This window comes from Colius striatus, chromosome 12, assembly GCF_028858725.1.
Source record: "Colius striatus isolate bColStr4 chromosome 12, bColStr4.1.hap1, whole genome shotgun sequence".
Classification (NCBI taxonomy): domain Eukaryota; kingdom Metazoa; phylum Chordata; class Aves; order Coliiformes; family Coliidae; genus Colius; species Colius striatus.
Window position 1 is genome coordinate 26,578,456 of NC_084770.1, and position 20,985 is coordinate 26,599,440.

At 39.4% G+C, this 20,985-nt stretch overlaps 1 protein-coding gene across 1 annotated transcript in view; it reads left to right on the top strand.

Moving 5' to 3' along the window:
• LOC104558822 (glypican-5) overlaps window positions 1-20,985 on the top strand; it is a 350,414-nt gene that overhangs the window by 55,162 nt on the left and 274,267 nt on the right. The window contains exon 3 of the mRNA XM_062006029.1: window positions 17,273-17,967. Coding sequence (XP_061862013.1) covers window positions 17,273-17,967 — 695 coding nt within the window. The remainder of the gene's footprint in view (window positions 1-17,272; window positions 17,968-20,985) is intronic.

A 20,985-nucleotide genomic window follows, 5' to 3' on the forward strand; every position in this document is an offset into this window, starting at 1 on the left:
AGATAGGGGTTAATGGACTTAAGAAAGCTGTTCCAAAATGTGGCTGCAATAGAGATGAAAGATACTCTGTGATATAAGGAGATAGGGCAGGAAAGAGCATGATGGATGGTCTGGAAGAGTGGAGGAGATTAATTGATAGAAGCTGAAGGAGGCAAGTCCATGAAGGTGTGAGAGGGATGAAACATGGCAATTTACTGTTATCATTAATCTGTGGTTAATGTGTTTATTCATTGAAGGAGACTCCTGAAACAGTGGAGCATCTCAGTGAGCTGAGAAATTTTAATGCTTTTAATTGGAGGAGGACTTTACTCTCTGAGCTGCCCCACTGAAAAGAACAGAATTATTTTTGTAGCAAGGGAATAAGTCTGTAATTAAGTTTTTTCATGGTTTTGTCAGGTTAGTTGAAATGGGAAACAAGTCTCCCAGATCCTTCTGTGCTATGGAGTGAGATACATAGCAACTTTTCAGGAAGCAGGAAGGTTTTTTTAAGTTGTATTTGTCACATATATTCAAACTTCCAGCATCTCAATGACAAATCTTGCCCAAAAAATGTTAATGAGCAATATTTCCAAAGATTAGCATCAGTTTTCTAAGCTTAGAGCTCTTTGAAAGTTTTGTTATTGTACTCTTTCATACATATATGAAGGTGAACCAACCCACAGCTTGTCCATGTGATAGAGACTTTTTAGATGGCACTGGTATATTTGATTCAGAGATCCTAATTTACTTGTCTATCTTAATTTCTTCAGTTAGCTGAAGACTGGATCTGGTTTATGTAGGCTTGCATTTAAGTCTGCAAGTGGGTTCATATTCCCTGTGGACTTTTACAATTGAAGTTCAATCTAGATTATGTAGAGTTTGGAAAACATAATGACCAACGTGTTAGAGTCTCCTCTTGATTACTGGAACAATGTGAGCACTGTTTTAATATATGGCTGTGGTTAAATATAGAAATTACAATCTTAGTTTAGGCATAGTAGCTACTTTAGCACACTGCAAGCTGTCACTGCACATATGAATAGCACTGTGAAAGAAAAGGAGGAGAAAGGCAAGTGAATCCATATGCTTAAACACAAAGTTCAGGAGGTTATTTGAGCAAAAGAAATAGCTGTCAGAAACTGGAAATCCAACACTAGTGAATCCTAGAAACAGAGGCACAGTCCAGTGTGGGCAGTGTGAGAAGGAAACTGAAGAGCCTGAGATGGAATTTGAAGAGCAAGGAGTCAAAGATATAAAAACAAACAAATTCTTTTGGTGTATAAAAGACAGGAAATACTGTGGGAGATTGGGCAGGTCCCCTGGGCATGTAATCCAATACTCTGGAGCTGTCAACTACAGGGCTTCATAGAGCTTTGTGTGAAGCCCTGTTTTGTGCCATCAGACCTGGAACTGGATCAATCTGTAGTTTATCTTGTATGGTAATTCCCTCATGATGACTGCTTTCTGTCCCAAAACTCCATGCCATGCCATCCTAGTTAATCACAAGCAGCTTTCAGCTAAATCAAATGTCAGATTTTGAGGACCAATGGACACACACATTTGCATACCTCAAGGTCCCATTGTAATATCAGGCCTTTTTTCTCTAGGAAGAGGTGCATGGATGTTTGTCTTGCCCAGTGTGACCAACCACTTGGCTGTTGTACTGTATTGGAAACAGGATTGGCAAAATATTGCCCAGATGCTGTAGGGAAATTGATAATGTTCCTGAACCTGTTATTAGAACCAGCATTACATAAAGTACACTGAACAACTCTAAATTTCATAAGGCTTGTAAATACTGATTTATTCTGTTCTGTTCAGAATCAGATAAGGGCTCCTATGAAATTCTCCTTTGCCATGCTGAACTCTCTGCTTCTATCATGATGTTGAAATTCCCTGAGTAACAAATCTCCTACACCTTGTCTCTGAAGAGAAGATTGAAAACCAGTCCTCAAGGTCATATCTTCTAAATTTGGAAACCCCTTCACTGGATGCCTCTCTAATAGCTTGTGTTCTCTTGCTCTGTTAGTCTTTGCTAAATTACTGTTAGATGTGTTGTCTCTAGCTGTGCCTCACTAAATTATAGTGCAGGCTTTTCAGCATCAGTGAATTTCTATTTCAGGGATGCTTTGACAGTCTCTTAATTTGGGAAGTTCTTGGTTCTTACTGAGCTTCCCTCCCTAGGATAGGGGAATTTTTTTTCAAGTGTTGCATGTCTGTTTCTTTAGACAGTCTCATTTTAAAAATGTGTGTAGCTGGACATCTGTTCTTAACCTGTCTGATAATGAAACCTGTGTTTCTGTTGTGTGAGGGTTAAGACATGAAAAGGAGTAGTGCTTAGGACAAATGCCTCTTGCTCAGGGCAGACCTCCCTTCTCTGTCCTGCAGGAGTCATGTGGTCAGGGTAGCCTTGGGGAAAGGAAGAATAGGAATGAAGCCTAACTCCTAATTAAGGAATGTTAAAGTAATTTGCTTTCCTGGCTTGATTAAACTTTTGTAGAGTTCTTCCTATTTCTTACTTGCTTCAGTAACATCTATCCTCCTTTAATCTTTGTTCCAGGTGAGTCATGTCTGTAGGAATAATGCAATCTCAGAGACGTTGATGCTGTTAACAGCTTTTAGTTGATTGGCAGGATTACACTATGAAGCTGTCTTCTACCTGTAATGCTGCCCAGGGACAAGTGATGGTTTTAAGGGAAAGGTGTAGTAGATCTTTCAGCATCAAAAGGTATCAAGCAGAAATTTAAAAGAGAATTTGCAGGTAGTAAATGTGGTGGAATGTGACAAACTTGAATGCACAAGTGATCGTGATGTCCTTAAAACTTTGGTGATGCTCAAGCACTGAGTGAAGTGGCACAAGCAAGCCAGGGAATTCCGTGGCAGATGGTGAAGTGTGGTGAGTAAGCAAAAGAAGGTGTTGAGGCATGATATTCCCACAAGATTGGACAATTTTTGGTAAAGGCAGAATACTGGCTCAGTGCTGTGCCAGGGCAGGTTTAGATATTAGACTTGGCACTGGGCATTTACTGAGAGGGTGGTCAGACACTGAAAGGGGCTCCCTAGAGAGGTGGTTGATGCCTGAAACCTGTTGTCAGTCTTTAAGAGGCATCTGGACAATGCCCTTAACAACATGCTTTAACTTTTGTTCAACTCTTAACTGGTCAGGCGGTTGGACTGGATGATCCTTGTAGATCCTTTCCAACTGAAATAGTCTATTCTGTTCACAAGCAGCTAGTTTATAACCTTTCCCAGGATAGATTTATCAAGTGAACATGGTTTTTTTCATAATCTTATGAAGAGTGTCATTATACAAGATTGATCTGAAAGACAGGAGAAAACTCTTCAACAATTGGTGGCGCGAGGGGGCAGGAGATTTGTCAGACCCATTGAAGTGACCTTAGAATTCAGATGATTTTGCAAAGTTTAAAGCCCTGTTTTACTGATCTGTTTTCTAGGCAGAAAAGTGTGCACTGAAGTTCTGTGGGAGTTTTGTGGGTTAAGAACTGGATTGCAAAACTAGGGTAAACTTTGTTTTGCCAAAATGCTTTTTTGAACTGGTCTAAAATGCAGCAAAAGTGTTTATCCTCAGGGCCCTGAATTTCTTACAGAATATCTTCTACCTTCTCGTTTTCAGACTACCAGTTATTTCCTTATTGCCTTGGATGGTTGTTCCTTTCTTGGTTTCTTTCAATGCTACTGAAGGGATTGATCCCATTACAGGATTATACAGATGAAGTTTCATGCCAAAGGGTCTTTCTTAAAATAAGCAATCAGTTCTGGGGCTTCGGAGAGGAGAATTAAAACAGTGGGAGGTGGCTATTAAAATGAATTTCAGGATCTAGAAAAGAAGTAGGTAATTTACTTGACTGTAAAAGTGGCTGAATCTTTTTATTTCTCCTGAAAAAAAAAAAAACCCAAACCAACAAAATTGCTCTCAGAATGTTTCACAGTGGTAATTTCCCCCTGATTTATGTATTTTTTTTATTTGACTAGGCTAAAACTGTGATACCTAAATGAGCACAGTACAAAAACTGATTTAGTGATTCCATGTGACCTTGACATAGATAAGCATTTTAAGAGAAACCCTTCATAGAGTTTGGTTTTAATGAAACATCTTTTTGCTCCCTGTATGTTAGGTGTTTCCAATATAATAAGAATTGTTCAGACAGAACTGAGTGATTAAAATGGGCTGAGTTTGCAGGATAGAGGAGAAAATGACCATATTGTGAAGCTCTTTGTACTTACTGTGGAAAATTAAACTTTTTTGTCCTATGAGAGAGTAACAATAGACTTCAGTGTGTTGAAAAAATGCACTGTTGAAAAGCCAAGGCTGTGCTATAGTGTAGTGAATGGCTGCATATTTGAAATAGTTTCACTATGCTCTTTCTATATCTAAGATGTGTATGAGCTAGTGTTCCTGTCACAGCTTTGAAATGAAAGTTTGGACTTCATGCCTGGGTAATTTTCTGACTGAAGAAAGCAAGTTGACTATAAGATATACTCCACGAGTCTATTTGGAAGTACGGAGACAGTTGCACAGGGGTAATAGATGTCAAAGTAAAATGCAATTTATAGCTGCAGCTTACAGCTGCAGAAGTCATCTGTCATAGGCTCATCCCTCTGTGGCAGGGCTGCTTGTGGCTCAAATGCATTCCAGTTCTTCAGTTTAGACAGGTCCCCAGCCTTCTTCCCAAACAGGAGCACTCCCTAATGTTAGATGGGTTGTTCATGATAGGCATGTGATAAAAACCAACTATTTTTCTTAGGTATGTCTGCTGTTTCCTGTTGTGTATATTGAGCTTTACATATCAAACTCTTTTAACCTGTCAACCTCTTCACTTTGGAATATTTTCAGTTTCCTGATTCATTGTGCCACTCTTCTGCAATACTGCTTGCATTCAGGAGACTCCTTCCTAAAAGACACTACTGGCCTAACTGGAGCTTGTTAAGGCTTATGATACCATTTATGTAGATCACAGCAGTGCTTTAGTTCTAACTACTTGTTTGCTAAACTCCCTCTAAAGCTACCTGGAAAGGGAAGCAATGAATTGTGATGAAAGAGCCTTATATTGTCACAGTCAATTCAATTTGATGTTTGAAGTCTGCTGTAGCATAATGGCTAATTTGCTTTCGTTATCAGATTGATTTATCTGCAATTCTTAGGTTTCATTAAGATGCCAAGTAAAGGATTGTGAAACTTTAAACACAATTCTAAAAACTGCACATATGTGAGAGATTTTAGCAGTTGTGTGTTAGAACTTCACTATGGTGGATCTATGTGATGTCTACTTGGAACTGACAGTCAAATACTTTCATTCTGCAGTTGCATTTCCATCACTAATGACCCATGTTTAACCAAAACAAAGTAAGTATATGTTGTAATGTACCAAATAGACATTAGCAAAAGAGGAAGACATGAGAAAGTAGAAGAAAACTGCATTGCCCAAAAATCTGCCCTTTATCTCTGCCTGGGCCTGCACTCGGTGAGATAATTGAGTATTGGTGTTCCTCAGCAGGTAAAGCTTATGCCTAAATGCCTTTTTGAATCAGGGCTCTGATTGAAAATCTGAGTTTCAGGCATAAAAATTAAGAGGGCTGTTCTTCCTTGTGGGAAGACACAGAAAGGAAGCAACAGAGATCTGTGAGGGCATTGTAATATATTTTCCAAGAGGGAAAAAGGGTACCAGAAAAACATAAAATCAGTTGTTGATCCACCTTTCTTACATGGGAATAAACAGGTCCTGCAGAGGGGGGAGACTCTTGAGTGCAGCAAATGGGCGTTTTAGTGTCTACAATGCATGCCTGTCACACTTTTTGAGGGCACACAAGATGCTCCCTGAAGTTGGGACTTAACATGGCATCTTGTTCTCTTTGGTGAGCTATCTCAAGGAGACCGTGATCGTGGAATGAACATCAACTCTTTAAGACACCCTATCAATCAAATAAAAGTCACAAATAGACTTTTTTAGCAGTCCTTGAAGGTCAGCAAGCCCAGAGGGGGAATGGTTGCTCACTTAACAATCTTCCAAGTCCTCAGGAATTCAAAATTCAGAACTACTCATGGGAGCTCTGATCGCATAACTTGGGCTGGTCCTTGACCTTGAGTCAGCTTACTGCCATATAGCTTTATATAGAGGAATTTGAAAGGAACAAAGCAGATCTATGAATTCTCAGTCAGTATTTTTAGCCTATCCTACTTCTCTCTTGCAAAATTCCTTTGTTGCTACTACTCACCTGAAAAAATGTGATGAATTGTGATCTGACCACAGTAGACTTAGGGGATGAATAAGCAAGCATGGAGTTGCAATTGTTCAACTTCTGAAATTTAAACAAATTCTGTGACTTTTTTTGAAGTTCTCTTTATCTTGGAGGGTGTTTGGATATGTGTGGCAATGTTAAAATATGATGTTGTGGTGTCTTTGTTTTGACTGCACAGTTTTCTGCATTGAGCTTCATTGATGCAACTGGGACCTGTGCTGTAAATTCTCTGTGGCCAATGTGATTGGGAAAACTTTCCTTCATGTGTTTTCTTTTTTTAAGGAAGGAATTTCAGGAGAAAAATAGGTGTGATTTATTAGTGCTAATGGGCTTTATGTGCTTTCCCTCTGGAATAACTGGAGTTCTCCATAAACATCTGGTTAGCTGTCAAATCAACAACATCTGTATTTTTGCCAGTGCTGACCCATGTGTTAAACACATTCCAGTCACTTTACTTGAAGGAATTTGGAGGATAAATTGAGGGAAAGCTCTTCACCATATAAATAAAAATGTGTTGTATTTTTATGGGATTATTTTAAGTCTTGATCTACCTTTAATTTTTCTATCACGAGAGGCTTGGTAAGCATGTTAATTTCTTAAAAAGCAACATCCAGAATGTCTTCCTTAATTCGTACAGATTTGGATTCTGTGTCTGTTGAAGTCAGTCATAGAAGTTTTTTCCAAAATTTTTTGGTAGTAGTCTAATGAAATTTTGTTGTGACTGCAGAGAAAGTCCATGAACAAGGTCAGTTTCTTCAAGGAAACATGTCTTTTCAGTTACCTTATGGTTCTGTGATAGCAAATATGTTTGTAAAATAATTTACAAGAGGAGGTACCAAAAAGTGAATGTTACAGGAAAAGTGGTTTATTTTAACCATTATTTGCCTGTATATTTCATCTAAGGCCAATTTTGCCTTTAATGTAGGTGACTATATGCTTTTTGTGTGTGCTTTTGTGGAAGAAACAAATTACTTCTACTCTGTTGAGCATACTTGAACCACTTAGTTGACTGCAGCTTGTATGTGGAACAATACCAAAGCTGAAGTTTGGGTGAGGATACTGTGTGCTGGTATGTCACTAGTGTTGGTGGACCAAGGATCTGAAAACCACTGAATTAAACAGTTTGCAGAAGATTACTTATATGAAAGTCTGTCTCACACCTAGACTTCAGCTATGGGACTTTTATGTTTTCCTTAGTTTAATTTGCAAAGGCTTCAGGCTTCCCTGTGTAGACCAGCCTGAGAAAGAAGGGTGGGTAATGTTAAGAGGGTCTCAGTACTGGGAAATGAAGTTGATGTTATCCAATCCAGAATCAGGAGAAACAGATTTTGTGTCCCATGCTTTGGAACAAATCAGAAGTATGCAGTGACTGTGAGGACTGCTATTCAGTGTCTGACTGCCCTGGTGAGTAATGATCCTTTTCCCTCTTGCAGCTGAGGGCTGGATGCCCGATGTGGGCACTAGGAGTACAGTTCTGAAGCCAGCTGGCAGTTCTGGATTAGAGTCTTCATTGTTGAACAGACAGGGTTGCATTATTGCTATTCTCTACATAAAGGCTGTTCTCTTTGCTTTAAAGTTGTTGATAGATAGATTTAATCTAGATTTTTTAAAAGGAGGACTTTTGGAGTCTTATTTGTAGCTCATAATTTCTTGTATTTCTACAGTTTTTCTTCTAAAGAAGAAGAAAAACCCATGGAAAACCAAACACCTCTACCCCCCATCCCCAATTCATCTTTAGGTTAATCCTGTCTCTTTTATCTGATTTTCTCTTAGTGTTTTAAAAACAGGGCATAATAGACCACCTAACTGATTCAGCTGGAAGTCATGAAATAGTTCATGACCTTCTGAAACAAACATCTTAGTTTCCCTACTGCCAGTTGAACTTCTTAATCAGAGTAGAGAAAATTCTCTCTAGAGACTCCTGTCTGGATGCTTTTCTATTAATAAAAAGATTCCAAGAAGAATTAAAAGACTTTTACATCTTCCTGCTTTCTCTTGATTGACTCAAAAGAGAGATCTTTGGTTTTTTTTCTTCAAGTCTTCTAAACTATTTTGTACTTTCCTTAGAATAAGCCACCACAAAAATAAAACACCTGAATTTCTTGTGTTTCCCAACGTTGCTGGCAACTTTGAAGTGTGTCACTGTCAGGGAACGTGAGCATGCAATGCAGCAAGGTATCAGAGACAAGTTTGAGAGTTTACTCTGGTCACATCTGATTCTAAAGGTACGTTTTCTATATTATACTTTTCCATAGGTTAACATCCCAGTGCTCAGTGTCTCATGGATAATCATCAGTGCCACTGTGTAAGTCAAGCAACAGAGAGAAGTCTGTAGTGTTTTTGGCAAGCCTTCCTTGCTTGCTTTCCAAGCCCAATTGTGTCAAATGTGTGTTTGAGCTCCACCAGACCACCAACATAAATGCCCTCTCTTTCTCTAACGATGGCATCTGTTCTTCCCTGGTATTAGTACCTGGCACTGTGCACAGATGGCACAGCTTTTACTTTCTCTATGGTTTTCGTTCTGCAGGAAGGCTGCAGAAGCAATTTTTGGCCATTTTTTCCTCAAGCAATTCAAAACAGCAATAATGCTGTGTAGCCACATTTTACTGTTACATTACCTGTGTCCCCACCTAAATGCCCTTTGGACTTCCTGGTTTTCATATGGCAGTAGCCCATGGTTACTGTGATTTGCTTGCTCTTGAACACTTGTACGTATATGTCCTACAAATCTTGCTATTTAAATGTTGTCTTCACCTTTACCTAGGCATAGACTCCAGTTAAGAGGCTTTTTTTACTCCATATAGGCCTGGAACATTTAGAGTGCTATGATAAATGACTCTGAAGCCAGCCCATACTGCATTCATGAATGTGCAGAGATTCTTCCACAAGCCTGTTTTAGTTGTGGAAACTACTGTATGTGCACTAAATATCTCATTCCAAAAGTACTTGTGATAAAAATAGTCTGGGAAATCCAAGGAAAAGTGACATCCTTTTCTTCTGCCCAGTGGTGTGCAGGAGATAACCTGAAGGCTTTAATCCTGGAGACTGCAATAAGGGTATTATCTTAATTTGTAAACTAGTCCCATGCTGGCATGCACAGTGCAATGATTCACAACACTGAAAAACTGTTTACACACACTGGACTAAGACACTTTCTTGGGCTGGCAGTGTTTCTTACCATACTCAAATATGTCAAACCCCAAACCACCCCACAGCAAGTACCTTACTTGAAAAGATATTGGGAATTTACCTCATCCCATAGTGTAAGCAACACAGGCTGTTTGTGTGTGACTAATTCAGCCAATGCAGACTGTTTCTTTATACCTATCTGGAAATAAATGCTGATGGTCACAGTGTTGTCATTCAAAGCTATTTTGCAAATGCTTTGTGCTGTTTTGCATCTTGGGAATTGTATGCTGCTTGCTGAGGCTTCCAGTCCTCACAGTATTAGTGACTGATCAAATATATCGGATAACATTGTTTCAGCTCTTAGTCTGATGACTGTTAAACCTCCTCAGAACTTCAGAGATAGCTATAGTTATGTGAGGAACCTAGCTACCTACAGGTACAAAAATGCTTGAGGTTTTTTCCATTGTAGATTGTGGGAACCATTTTTTTCTAATGAATTGTTCTTGGAAAGCAAACTGGGAAAGCTAATGTGGTTCTGAGTTGTTCTGGCCCAACTCTTGTTAAAACAGTGAATTGATTTTATGAAGTAGTAGCTGACAGGTTTGAACTTGACAGATATGAGTGATGTGAATCATCTTTTGGAATTTTGTTTTGACAGAAGGAGAATAATACCAATAACCATGGCTTTATGAAAAGTCTAACCATAGTCCTCAGGGCTTTTGCTGCTCTTCTAGATCATCTTACCGTGGTGATGCTAGATGCCCATCAGCCTTCTACTGCACAAATATTCCCAGAGAGCCACTTGCTTTATTTATCTGTCAGCTGAAGCCCAGCAGTGTCAAAAGGTTAATACCACATCTGGTCTACAGCTTTCTGCTGGTCAACTGATTTAGTTTTACTTGGGACTGCTCACTTCAAAAGAAAGGAATTGCACCCCATACTTACAGTGTATAAAATAACCTGTAACTGGTCTGAAATGCAGTATACAGAAACAAGAAACAGCTAAATTTAATTGTCAGCTCATTCATTGAATTCAGAAAAAGTTTGGAGGTGAAATAAATAGCGAGCAGCACAAAGTCAAGTTGGCAAACAAAATGATTTTGTGAAGCATGATGACTTAATTTTCTCAACACTCTTCCATGTAGCATCTTCTTTTAGAAGAGTACATGTGATTCGACACAGCTGCCTGCAGAGCTTTCTCTAGACTGTCTTTGATAAATACTTTTGCATCAAGTTGTTTCTTTGTTGTACATTGTCATTTTGTTAATGATAAAGCTAAGGCCACTGCGTCTGAAAAACATGTGCACTGTGGTTACCACGTCCAGCAATTTGGATATGTTCCCCAGCATGCACTCTACAGAAATCGTTCTTGGATTTCATGGCAGAATGGCCAGAGCAGACTAAAAGACTGCTATTTGTCATGACACTGTTCTGTTGTTGTTAAGGTATCTCCTAGGCTTGTGTGTCTGCTGCCTTTTCACCTTTGCATCCCCAGCCTGTGAAGCAGTGAGCCTATTTTAAACTTAGTGATGTGATGTCGGTTATTGATGCTTCCAGAATCAAACACTCACCAAAATAACCCAAAGTTAATGGTTTCGGTGTTCATCAATCTCACCAAAACATGATCTGTATATTTCCTCCCTTTCTCCCTCTACAAGACTGTTTCATAAAGGAGCTATTTAACTTTACCACAAAGTAGAAGAAAAAAGAAGGAAATGCCTTGTAGGATTGTTTGAGACAGGAAAGAGTAATGGTTTGTTGGCTGGGGCATCAGTCTGAGGGAGTGGTTGCTTCCTATATAATTACACAACTGTGCAAAGGCAGAAAGAATAGGTTTGTCCATGTGAAAACAACAAGCAAGACTAATTTTCATGCCAAGATGGAATTTTTCAGATGCTCCTTAATGGTTCTGGTTCCCATCGCTGTTCCTGGAAGTCAGCTTTCCAACAGGCTCTTTGGAAACTGATCTTACTAGTGTTTCTTAGCTTTGCCCACGTTACCAAATTACAATAGTGGGTCTTCTGGTCTGGAACTCAAATTGCACCAGGCTTTCTTGTGTCCAGTATTACATGTGGCAAACTTCTGTCCAAGCTCTCAGTGCAGGAGATAGTAGTCAGGAAAGACCAGGCATTCTTACCCTCTGGAACTCTCAATGCTGAATGTTTTCAAGCCCTTGCAGCTTTTCCTAAGTTTTCTTACTTTAAACACAATGTTAAATTAGACTTAGAACTGAGCAGAGGGTTAAAGGATGATAGCAGTAGCTTGCAAATAATCCTACTCCTTGATTTCTGCTTAGTCAGTGTTGTCCATAGCCGTGAGGTACGGCCACAGAAGGAGGCACAGACTTCTTTCTTTTCAATTTGGTCAAACATTTCTCTCAGCAGCTATGTGATAGGATACTTATCTGATGTTATTAACACAGACAAACTCACAGAGAGACCATTAAGACTTTGCCCTTGTGCACAGTCATGGAAAACAGTTTTGGGATTTTTTTCCGTCTGATCTGTATTCTGAAGGACTGTTTAGCTCTGAAGACATCATACCTTCTCCTTATGTCAAGGTGAGCAAATTCAAACTTCTCTTTCCCTTCTTGCCAAAACCAGTTCTGCCTTCTTGATTTTGAATCTGGTTTGCACTCTGTCTTGTTAAAAGCAGCTACAGGAGGTAAGTAGAAGCAAGAAATGCTTCCAATTGGTTGAGATTCTGAGACCTTTCAGGTTTTTCTCTGATCCAAAATGTTTTGAAGGGAGTATGCATTATTTCCTATAAATGCTGGTGTAGTGTCAACTACGATGTCACGGGCATCACGCTTCCATGAGACTACTGATATGTTTATTAACATGTTGTTTCTTGTCATCCATTAAGAGTGACTATGTTTATGTATAGGAAGAGTGGCATTCTAAAAACAGTAAACCACATGAAAAAGTAGGCTAATAATAAAGAGCTTTGCTCCTACATTCATCAGAATGATCAGAATATTTTAAGAAGGAAACTTCCAATGCTTGATGTTTTTTGCTACTAGCAAAACAGCACAAAATAGAAATGAAGCTGAAAGTTGAAAGAAGTTGTTTTCAAAAGCAGCTTAATGAGTGAATGGATTTCAGGTCCTGTCTTTGCAAACATGACACAATTCGTTTTGCACTTACATTCTTTTTTAAAGTAATTAAGATCTAAACCAACCCTCACCTGTTGATCTTGCTTGATGATGTTTTTTGAGCACTCTACATTTAGAGGTCATTACAGACCCAAAAAAAACCAACTGAGTTTTATCATTTGTGTGTCATGTAGATGTGTATCTGAGTGTGATCTCCTGCTGTGTACGTTGTTCTCTATGCATCAAGTTGCAAATAGTATGTACTTAAATTCTACTGCTGCAAAATATTAGTATGTTGTCCTTAATTTTGGCAAGCCATAAAGATGCAGAAGATTTTAATGGACTTGAAAGCATTAAAAGGAAGCTATTGTTCAACAAACTGTAGCTTTCATTCATCCTGGAACCGTAATAAATGCAAGATGTTGAAGGGAAAGGAGCCAAATATTAGTGTGGTCCTCAGAGACCAAACAAATAATGGAGCTACTTAAATTTGTCATTCTTATTTCATGATTGCACTCCAATCTAAAATGTACACAGATGTTATTCCTGTATAGATAGCTTCAGTGCTTGCTTCTACTTTGGTTTATGGAGCACTTTAAAATCTTTTCATTAATGTTTATCACATAATAGTTTCCTTTCTTTCTTTCTTTTTTTAGAAGCTGGTGGATTTTTAAAATTGGAGCTTGGCACACATTCAGTTCTTGCAGAGTGTAAGGAGGGCTGGAGAGCTGCTGTGTTAGCAGGGTGGTCTTACCTTGTCAGTTCTGTGGGCGAGGTGCCAGCTTTGACTTGCACACAGAGGCATAATGGCAATGGCAGTAACTTTCCTTTCACATCTGTGTGTTGTGGTTTGAGCTCACTTTTCTGACATTGGTCTTTGAAGACATGGGGCTTCAAACAATCGACCCACTCTATGTCAGCCTCAGCTACCGTGTGACAGAAGCGGTCCTCCGTGTGCAGAGGTGTGTGGTGCTCAGGTGGACTTTATTTTGGGAAAGTGGCTCCTGTTCTTGTGTGTTAGAGCTGTGGAAAGAAAAGAACATGGACTTAGACTGATTTGTAATCCATCAAGTTGGACATTACTTAGCCTCACCTAATGCTCCCCATCTAACCACTGTCTCCCCATCTAACCACTGTAGTTGCTTCCAGAATAAGAATCCCAAGAGCTTATGAAAGTGTGGTATAAGAGAGGGAAGCAAATGAACTTTTTCTCTGCATGACTATCATATGAGAAAACAGATTTTCTTGGAAAACTCCCATCTGTGTGTATTTTCTGAGACTACATCTGCTGTCTGTCATGTGCTCTAAGAAATCTAGGGTTTGTGAGATGAAGGCAGTCCTGAATGCAAGCTCACCTGCTGCCATCTGTGTGTACACTCACTGTGCACTTCAGTGTATTGTTTGTTTCTTTGAAGCTACATTGCCATGAGCTTGGGAGCCTGAAAAAATAAGTAAATACACAGAACACACCCAGAGTGATTTTTGTGGTGGAAAGAGTGACAAATTGATGCGTGGCAGTTTTGTGTCTTTGATACTAGTTCTAAGGATAAGGCTGCAGAAGGTGAAGCGGTGGCCTGGACACAAACCTGGAGAGCTGTTGCACCTAATTGCATTAAAAGAAAGATGACAGCAATTTAAAAACAAGAAGCTATTCCTGATGAAGTGAGTTAGCCTAAGAGTACAATGTTTTCATGACACAAAGAAATAGTCAAAGCTGTATTTAGCATATTAGGTATTCTACCTTTGCCTGTAATGTTACTAAAAATGTACTTTCTTTCCCCAAGTCAACATCCAGGTGGTGAAATAATAGAGGCAATCTGGTATACTGTTGTTGGGCAGACGAATACATGCCTCCTTAAATCTTGCTTGCCATGTAGCACTATTATAGATTCATGTAGCAGAAACAATTAAATTCTGCAGCTGCCTCTGACATACACAATGGGCTTATATCAGGACTAAATCCTACTGAAGAAGTCAAAACTGGTTCAAAATCCTTTGTGCTTTTTATTGCAAGGAAGCTATCACTCAGAACCAAGCTGTGCCATGCTCATGATGAAGCAGCCTAGATGCTGTACACGCAAGGCAGTGTTTTTCCATCTGTGTGTGTGACTGAGCATAATACATTTTTGTGTGTGTATAGATGCTAGGAATGATGCTAGGAACCATGCTAGAAACCCAGCATGGAAACTAGTTAACTTCTTGGCCTGACAGGCTCTGTGCTGTCGGTGGAACAGCAAAACCAGTGTGGCATCTCATCATAACTGGGCTTGTCTCCAGAAGTTAATTTTCAAACACCAGCAATTCAGATGTGAAGTTTTCAGGGTTGAGCTGTGTTTGACCAGCTGTGCTTGACTGTCACAGACACCTTAGTGGTGGTTTCAACTGTTATGTGAATGGATGATAAATAGTTTGAATAAAATTCTCCTCATGGAAGATGACGTTGGCTGATGTTCATGAAGCAGTTATCAGTGTATTAGTTCAATATCCAAAGCTAGCTGTTGTTTCCCTTTCCCTATAGTCTTAAATGAAAAATGAGTCCTTGAGAAACATGAGACTAAACCTCAGTCTTTAATAGTTAAGGGAGAAGAAAAAGAAGTGTGATGTCTCCATCACATTCTGTCTGATTTTGTTATGGCTTATTTCTGTTCAGAATTGGTGTATTTGCACTTCATAGCACATAGTATGATGCTGTTGGGGGGGTTGAAGCCAGAAGCTGTGAAAGATAATCAAATGTTTCTCCCAGTGTATGCTTAGAATTCAGCATTTACCAGTTCATAATGTCTAAGGTTTGTTTTATTTGACTTTAAGATGAGCACCTGGTATTTCAGGTAGTGGTAAACCTTCCTTAGGATTTAGAAACTCCATACACAGTACCATACAAAATGCATTAAAAGCATATAATTAATCACTTCTAAAACAAGATGCTAGAGTTGCCTCCTCTGTACAATCTGAATGCAAGTCGTCTGCTTCCACAAAATCATTCACCTGCATGAAGCTTTGTTATTTCTAATAAAAGGTGTAAGAACTTCTAGCTGATCTAGGAATTGGATTGTCTTAAACAGCTCTTCATGCCTTAACAATGGAAAGACCTACATATTTCCTTCACAAACATCATTGCTAGAGTGCCTGCAAGTATCTTTTTCTGTCTGACCACCAGTGGGAAGGAAGCAAATGAGACCTTACAGGTGTTTGCAGAACATCTCCAATCGGTGGAAGAGTTTTTATATAAAAATGAACATGTAGAGGTGATGTGACAAACAAAAAACCCTCTTGATAGTGTGCAGTAGCAGGCAGCTAGCTGCACTGTGGTTTAGGTTGTGTCTGTTTCCATCATAAATCCAATTTTAAGAATTTGTCAGCTGTAAAAGTCTGCTTCAGTCTGGAACTTGGCAAGGTGTTTCTCTGCCTGAGAATGAACTTTCTTCTTTTTCAGCTGAAGTGTATCTGAGATTTTTACTTCTAGGATTTGATAAGCACATGCAGAGTATGGGGATTCTCTGGCAGGAGGATATAGGATCTGGATGTGTGTGTGTGTAAAATACTCATGATTTAATGTATAATGAGATATGTTGTATTATCTGTCTGGCTAAATCACACTTTGTGGTAAAGGGATTGTAATGCTTACCATAACAAGCAATTTAGGTGCTCACAGAGGTACAGAAGAAGGCACCGAGCAAGTTTTTCTACACAACACTTCCAGTGTTTGCTGATCTTGACTTAGAGGATTGCATCTGCTCCTTTGCTGAGCTGATACTTGAGTGACTTTGGTTTGTGTTGCATTGCAGTGAATTGCATGATGGCGTTCAGATGAATGTAGAGTAGGATTAGACCAAAACCCCCATTATCTGTCCCAGTCTCAGGGGTGTAAAGTTGTATGTCTCCTTGCCTTGACTGGAACTACTGCCATCTAGAGGAGTGCAAGAATGATTTATGTCAGAAAGTTTTTGTTGTACAGCTTCCAAAGAAAGCAGTAGGAATGGTGTGGATTACTCTTGTCTGTGTCATTAAAAATAATACTGGGAACTGAGCCCTTCCGTGCCCCTGTCTATGAATTGTAGCAGCCCAGTTGGTGTTTCAGGTGTTTTGCCTTCTGCAATTTGAAACATGTCAGCCACGGCACACCTTAAATATTTTTTCAGGATGTTAAAAAATGGTGTAGTTAAAGGAGATACTGTTTTCTGACTCTATTATTTCATTTTGGTTTTGGTTCATAGCAGCCTTGATGCCAAGTCCTGCCTGACAAACTGGCTGGTGTCCAGGCCTAGCTGATGTTAACACGGAGATAATTTATTCTCACAGTTTTTTGCCTTCATCCTTGAGTTATACTTTGCAACAAGTGCCTTTCAGCCATCCACTCACATCACTGTGAAACAAAAGCTTCAAGTTCTGTTTGTATTCAGTTATCTCACAAGCTTTCATTGAGCTTGAGGGATGTCTTGGAAATGCATCTAGTTGAACTGCCCCAAAGCAATGTGAGTTATAGAAGCCAACTTAGGCCTTGCCTGTGCTCACTGAAGTCTGTGTGAGTGCTTCATTGACCCTCTGGAGTTTGTGTCAGGGTTGAGCTAGTGAGAATGGAGTCATCATTTTGAAATACAATATTTGTTCATTATGTGTTGCCTTTATTATGCACATGTAACAATTAGATGTCTTCTTAATCACGTTACTGATGAAAGTTGTATTGACTATTAGTGTAGTCATACTACAGTAATGACTGGTGTTCTTGTTCAGGACAGTATTAGTCCTGTGACCAAGATGTCAGATGCTTGCTATTAACCTCTAGTTCTTTCTCTCCCCTGCTGCTTTTTTTAGAGGCCTTTGAGTCTTTGCTTCGTTTTACTGAAAACCACACAAGTTCCCTGTTTGAGACAGCTTACAGACCTATGGCAAAAGAAGCTGCAGAGCCTGTTAAAGAACTTTTTACGGACATCTCTCTCTACATTCTGGGTGCAGAGACGACAGTGGAAAGTGCAGTATTACGGTTCTTTGACAGTCTGTTTCCTCTGGTGTATAGTCGGCTAATAAACCCAGGAATTACAGATTTATCGGAGGACTATACGGAGTGTCTACGGCTTACAAGGCAAGACATAAATCCTTTCGGACACTATTCCAAGAACATGGTTACAGAGCTGTCAAAATCTCTTTGGGCAAGTAGGATGCTCAGCCAGGCCCTCAGTCTGGGCATTGAAGTGATAAATACTACTGAACATGCAGCACTTACGAAGGATTGCAGCAAAGCGCTAGTGAAGATGCAGTACTGCCCACATTGCCAGGGCCTGACGCTAATCAAACCCTGTGTTGGATATTGTCTAAATGTCATGAGGGGCTGTTTGGCCAGTGTGTCAGAACTGGATGCACAATGGAGGGAGTATATCTCCACTCTGGAATATCTGACTAATGAAATGGCTGCCTCACATGATCTGGAAACTGCCCTGACGGGAATCCGGAACTCCATCAATGAAGCCATCCTGCACGCACAGTTGAACGGACCACATCTCTCTGCTACAGTAAGTGCTCTCTAATGATTCACTGCTCTCATTTATCACTTATATTATTTGTTGAATATACTTCTAAACAAGTTGGTGTTGGTTTTGCATCAGTTTTTAGTCTTTGACTAAATCTTTGTTTAATAGTCTATGAAAACATTACAGATATTATGTAATTCAGTAAAGTCTGCTTTGAAATGAGAGGCCTGGGGCAGAAGTTTGTCGCTTGAGGAGCATTCTTGCAAAGCAGAGAGCTCTGGCTTGTCTGCATCATTTTCTATACAAAAAATTGGGGTATAATATACTGGATATCAACAATATATTTTCATGCTTTAAAACATCTGATCCTGTGTCTCTAGGAGCAGTGTTTCTCTGGCATATGAGTACTTGTAGTGTTTGGGGATGTTCCACAGGAATTGGTATAAGTGGTTGGAAAAGTGGCTTTGTAAATAAAGGCAAAGAAATTAACTTTCATAATTTTACAGTTCCTTTATTTTTTGCCTTGATGGAGACATCAGGAAGGTAATACAGGTCTGTGAGTGCACCCAGCATATGGAAGTTGGAAAAAGAGCATGAAAAACCACAAACTTCTATTTGACAGCATTTACATAAGGAAAAGAGAAAAAATACACTTAAAGTGGATTTTTTTTTTTGTAAATGGTAAGTTAAGGAGGAAGGACCTGTCTCACAAATAATAGCAGCATATGAGGGGCAGGTGTTCTCTCAAGGTCTAGAAGAGATGTTGAAGATTAGACCAGAGAAAAGAAGCCTCAGGGGAGACCTTACTGCTCTCTTCATCTGCCTGAAAGGAAGCTGCAGTGAAGCAGCAGTTGGTCTGTTCTCCCTAGTTACAAGCAATAGAACAAGGGGAAATGGAGGTTCAGACTGGATGTGAGGAGGGATTTCTTTGCTGACAGGGTTGTTGGGCATTGGAAGGGGCTGCCCAGGGAGCTGCTGGAGTCGCCGTCCCTGGAGGGGTTTCAGAGCTGGGTGGATATTGCACTGAGGGAAATGGTCTAGTGGTTGACAGGGCTGGGACAAAGGCTGCACTCCATGAGCTTAAAGGTCTCTTCCAGCTGAAATGATTCTGTGATTCAACTGACTATATATCTATGTGAAGTTCACAATGACTGTCAATGGAGAAAAATATAGAATGTGACCTTAAGTGAGGTAAAGACTAATGTAAAAAATGCAGGAAGATCTGCCTGTCTAGAAAGCAAAGGAATTCTTGCAGGTAACAAATGAGAAGGAAATGCACAGGTCTATAAATTTAATGCTGTGCTGAACTCTGGCACTGTATTATGTAAGAGAAAAAACAGACTTCAAAGAGTCTACAGAAAGAAGCTATGGGAGGAGGGGGTGGGGGGTAAAGAAGTATTTTACTAGAAGAAAAATGACTATATGTTTGTAACCTTTCAAGATACCTAACATCACAGCTCTCCTCAGTTCAGAACACCTGTCAGAGCCAGAGACTTAAAGGCAGTGTAATATGTAGATTATAAAACAAAAAACCTCCAACCACTTCCAGTCATCTGATACAATTTTCACTTGATGTTAGTAGTTACCTCAGATCACATTGCCTCAGGTTCTCCTTTCTTTTTCATCAGTAATGCTTCTGTCTGCTGGTTTATCTGACATTCAAGGATAAACTCCAGGTTTGTCCAGGTTCTTGGATAGTGCTCAGCAGGCATTGGAGCCTACAAGCGTTGCAAAAACCAGGTCTTCATCGTTCTGATGTCTAGTTGGTAGTGACATGATCTATGTCAGAAAGCAGTGTTAAATCTACAACACACAATGAGCAGGTTTACTGCATCTGCTCTAATTTCCACTCGGGTGGTATGTGGGTTGAGAAGGGAAATAAAATCAAAGTACAGTATTATACATGTTAGTTTTATCTGGCTATAGATAGTTACCTCTTAAATCATGGCAGGGCTTCATTACTGATTATGCAGGAGTAATTACAAATTAAGTAAAGCTTTCTGACTTCTAGCAGCAAAAATGGCCTGAGAGATATATCCTGCAATATAGGCAGCATGTTACCAAATGCTAAAACACATTCTGCCTTGCATTTATCAGCCTCTTAATATGCACTTGGTTAGCTCACTGGTGGGGTGAAATTGGTAGTGCGGGTGAATATCAGATAATTCCAGGTGAACTCAATGAGTGCATTGCTTCTTAAGCTGATTTGGAAGTAAAATTATCTCTAAAGTTAGTCTTTCAGGATGAAGATTTTAATTAATGATTAAACAAATAATTTTATTTGAGTCTTTCTCATTGAGTCTTTCTCAGTTCCCTTGCAGTAACTTCAAACAGTTTCCTTTTTCCATTCAGAGTGAATTAAAAAGTCATGTTTTGTTGGAAACTACGTTATTCCCCCAAATTACCTCTGTTTTCTCTTTGTTTGCTCTCACTAGTGAAATCTCTCTGCATATAAGATTGTGTGTTAAGGATAGAAAAGGATGTTTTCTGTTTGGTAATAAAACCCGTGTATATTAGCCTGTTTTCTATTTTTTTCAGTTGTCAGCAGGGTAAGATTATATTTTGAAGACAGAGCATGTTCCACTATTTGAGCAAGTGTTAGTCTGATACTGATTTAAAACTTCCCTGATTATTACAGAGGATAACCACTATTTAGAAAATTGAGCCTGATGAAGCTGTATTTCCATCTTTGGAGAAACAGAGAGGAGTTCAGTCCTCAGCTTCAGGATTTCCTACTGTGAGATGCTTCTCTGGTTCTCAATTACACTGGTTCCCTTTTGGGCCTTGCTGATGGGATTTGTACCCAATGTATTGACTGTTTGCTTTGCTTACAGGAGATTTTTTTCCAGAAAAGAAGAAAACTTCTTTTTTTTCCTTCCTGAAAATGCAGAGACCCTTTTCTGCTTATCCAGTATGCTCTTCAGCTTCTACAAAAGTAGAGATGTACAGTTTCTGTTACCAATGTTGTAATTGGTTTCATTCAGTTATTAATAATCTATGGAAAACTCATTCAGGAAAGCAGAGCGCTCTTAGTGATTTTAATTTATCCTGAGGCAGCCT